The following is a 2,267-nucleotide window of genomic DNA, read 5'->3' on the forward strand; positions in this document are numbered from 1 at the left end:
TCATCTTCTCCTGCCCTTGGGTATCAGCACTCCTGGTTGTCAGGCCTTTAAGTTTGGACTGGAAATATGCCTCCAGCTTTCCTGGGCCTCCAGCTTTCAGCCAGCAGATAGCTGTCTCAGCTCGGTGCTCTATAATCACTTGAGACGATTCCTCATAGTAAATCTCCTTCGATATATCTCTATGTATCCTCTTGGTCCTGTTTCTCTGAAGAACCCTAATACAAGGTCTTTTAAAAATATTTTGGGCCCGGTGGTTTCCGTCCCGGCCCGCCAAGCCTGCGGCGCCCAGGTTTGCGCCTGTCGGTAGCTAGAGGGGGCGGTCCCCGGGCGCCCCTCCGCCCAGCGCGTTTCCCGCCGCCCTCCCGCTAGGGGCGCGACGCCCTCCGCCTCCATCTCCGCCCCCAGGATCTGCGGCTGCCAGCTTCCGAGCGCGGCTTCCCCGGACGGCGGCGCGATGGGCTGCGGGAACTCCACCGCCACCAGCGCGGGCGCGGGCCAAGGCCCTGCAGGAGCAGCTAAAGATGTAACAGAAGAATCAATAACAGAAGATGACAAGAGGAGAAACTATGGAGGGGTGTATGTTGGTCTACCATCTGAAGCTGTCAATATGGTGTCCAATCAAACAAAGACTGTGCGAAAAAATTAGAAGAAAGTAATATCATGACAATAATCAAGAGCCTCCTCATCAAGATCTGGATGGAATTTTTGCTTCGTGGGATTTTGTAACATGCACAGACATTTCCAAGGAAATTCTAAGCATTCGCCCCCCCCCCCCCAAATTCTTAGTTTATAGTTAAAACCATGGGTACATATTGAATGTTGTGGTACTAGAAAGGAATTGGTTAAACAACACACGTATATGGAACTATATTTGGTCCACCTGCGGGGAAGGCAAGCTTACAAAGGGTTCTTGCCCAGCTGGCTGCTGTGCCCCAGCTGCGTTCTCACCCTGGCCATCCCCACAGCTCATGAAGATCATGTCTTTTCACTGATACTTTTTTGATAGTTTTTATATAGCAAAATCCTTCATCTATTTATAACTTACAATAATAAGGCACTATCGATGAATTACCCAAAGTAATATATTTGTCTGTTATCTTTCACTATTTCTACTTCATGTTAATGTTTAGCTGTAAAATTGTTAAATTGATTCTTACTGTTATCTCTTTCCTTTTTTACTATTTGGTTTTCAGCTTTATTTAAATATCAGAGGAGTTTCTTTATTGGGAGCAATGTACTACATGGCAATACTTAAACTGTTGAGATTTGCATGCCGTATGTACATTTTGATTAATTTCCTATTTTCTTTAGTCAAAGGCTTATGTAACCACAAATACTTAATAGCCATTGATTCTCCCATTCTACCTGTGTGTGATCAGAACATCTCATCATGTTAATTCTACACTGTTTTCAAGGACTTGTCACTGATGGTTAGTCGGATATTTGGAAAGTTCTTAATTTGATAGTGATCATGTGTATCCACTTAGTACTGAAATGTAAATCACTCAATTTACCAGTGTATTTCAACAATTAAAACATTTTTATCCCTCAAAAAAAAAAAAAAAATTTTGGTTTTCTTTTTTGGTGGGAAAGAATTGTATGTGCATATGTGAGAACTATCACAACATAAAATGTAAAATGAACTAAATGAGCATTTCTGGGAACACAGTATTGATTTATTCCCCAAATAATATTGTGTCTTTATTATATGCTGGAGATAAATTAGTGACCAAGACAGGCAAGGTTTCTGCCCTCATGGAGGTTACATTCTTAGGAAATCTTTGGGTGTAATAAGGGTCAAGGCTAGAGATGGAGATGAGAGGATGTTTATGTATAGAGCAACATTATACACACTAAGGGCCAGCTGATAGAGCTTGAATAATTACAACAAGGAGGAAAAGATGATTTCAGGTAGGAGAGCTGTGTGAACAAAAGCACAAACACAGGATGTAATGAGGAATGGGCTTATTTGTCTGATGTCTGGGTCTTGTATATAGGAATAGTGGGAGACAACATTTAAGAAGTAGATAGAACATGGAAGTGACATGATAAAATTGGTGTTAGCACAGTTGATAGGGAACTCAAATCAGGAAGTAGGATGCTGAAGAAGACCAGAAAGACTGAAGGCGATGCCAGTGGGAATGAAAAGTTAGTGAAACATACAAGACATTTGAAAGGGAGACTCAATAGGCTTCAGACTAGTGAACGTGAGGCCAGAAGGAAAGAGAGGAATCAACGAGTACTCCAGCATGTCAGACCTCAGTTGT

At 42.3% G+C, this 2,267-nt stretch overlaps 1 protein-coding gene across 1 annotated transcript; it reads left to right on the top strand.

Moving 5' to 3' along the window:
* The first annotated feature begins 251 nt into the window (after nucleotides 1-251).
* Nucleotides 252-1,544, top strand: CXH12orf75 (chromosome X C12orf75 homolog). Its single transcript, XM_036840135.1, has one exon. It carries the CDS (start codon nucleotides 455-457, stop codon nucleotides 644-646), a length of 192 nt encoding a protein of 63 aa, XP_036696030.1. The 5' UTR covers nucleotides 252-454; the 3' UTR covers nucleotides 647-1,544.
* The last annotated feature ends 723 nt before the right edge of the window (nucleotides 1,545-2,267 follow it).

Source organism: Balaenoptera musculus, chromosome X (genome assembly GCF_009873245.2).
Source record: "Balaenoptera musculus isolate JJ_BM4_2016_0621 chromosome X, mBalMus1.pri.v3, whole genome shotgun sequence".
In the NCBI taxonomy this organism is placed as follows: Eukaryota; Metazoa; Chordata; class Mammalia; order Artiodactyla; family Balaenopteridae; genus Balaenoptera; species Balaenoptera musculus.

Bases quoted from the DNA above. Each gene is read 5' to 3' on its own strand.
- CXH12orf75 (XM_036840135.1), top strand. From the start codon at position 455: ATGGGCTGCGGGAACTCCACCGCCACCAGCGCGGGCGCGGGCCAAGGC.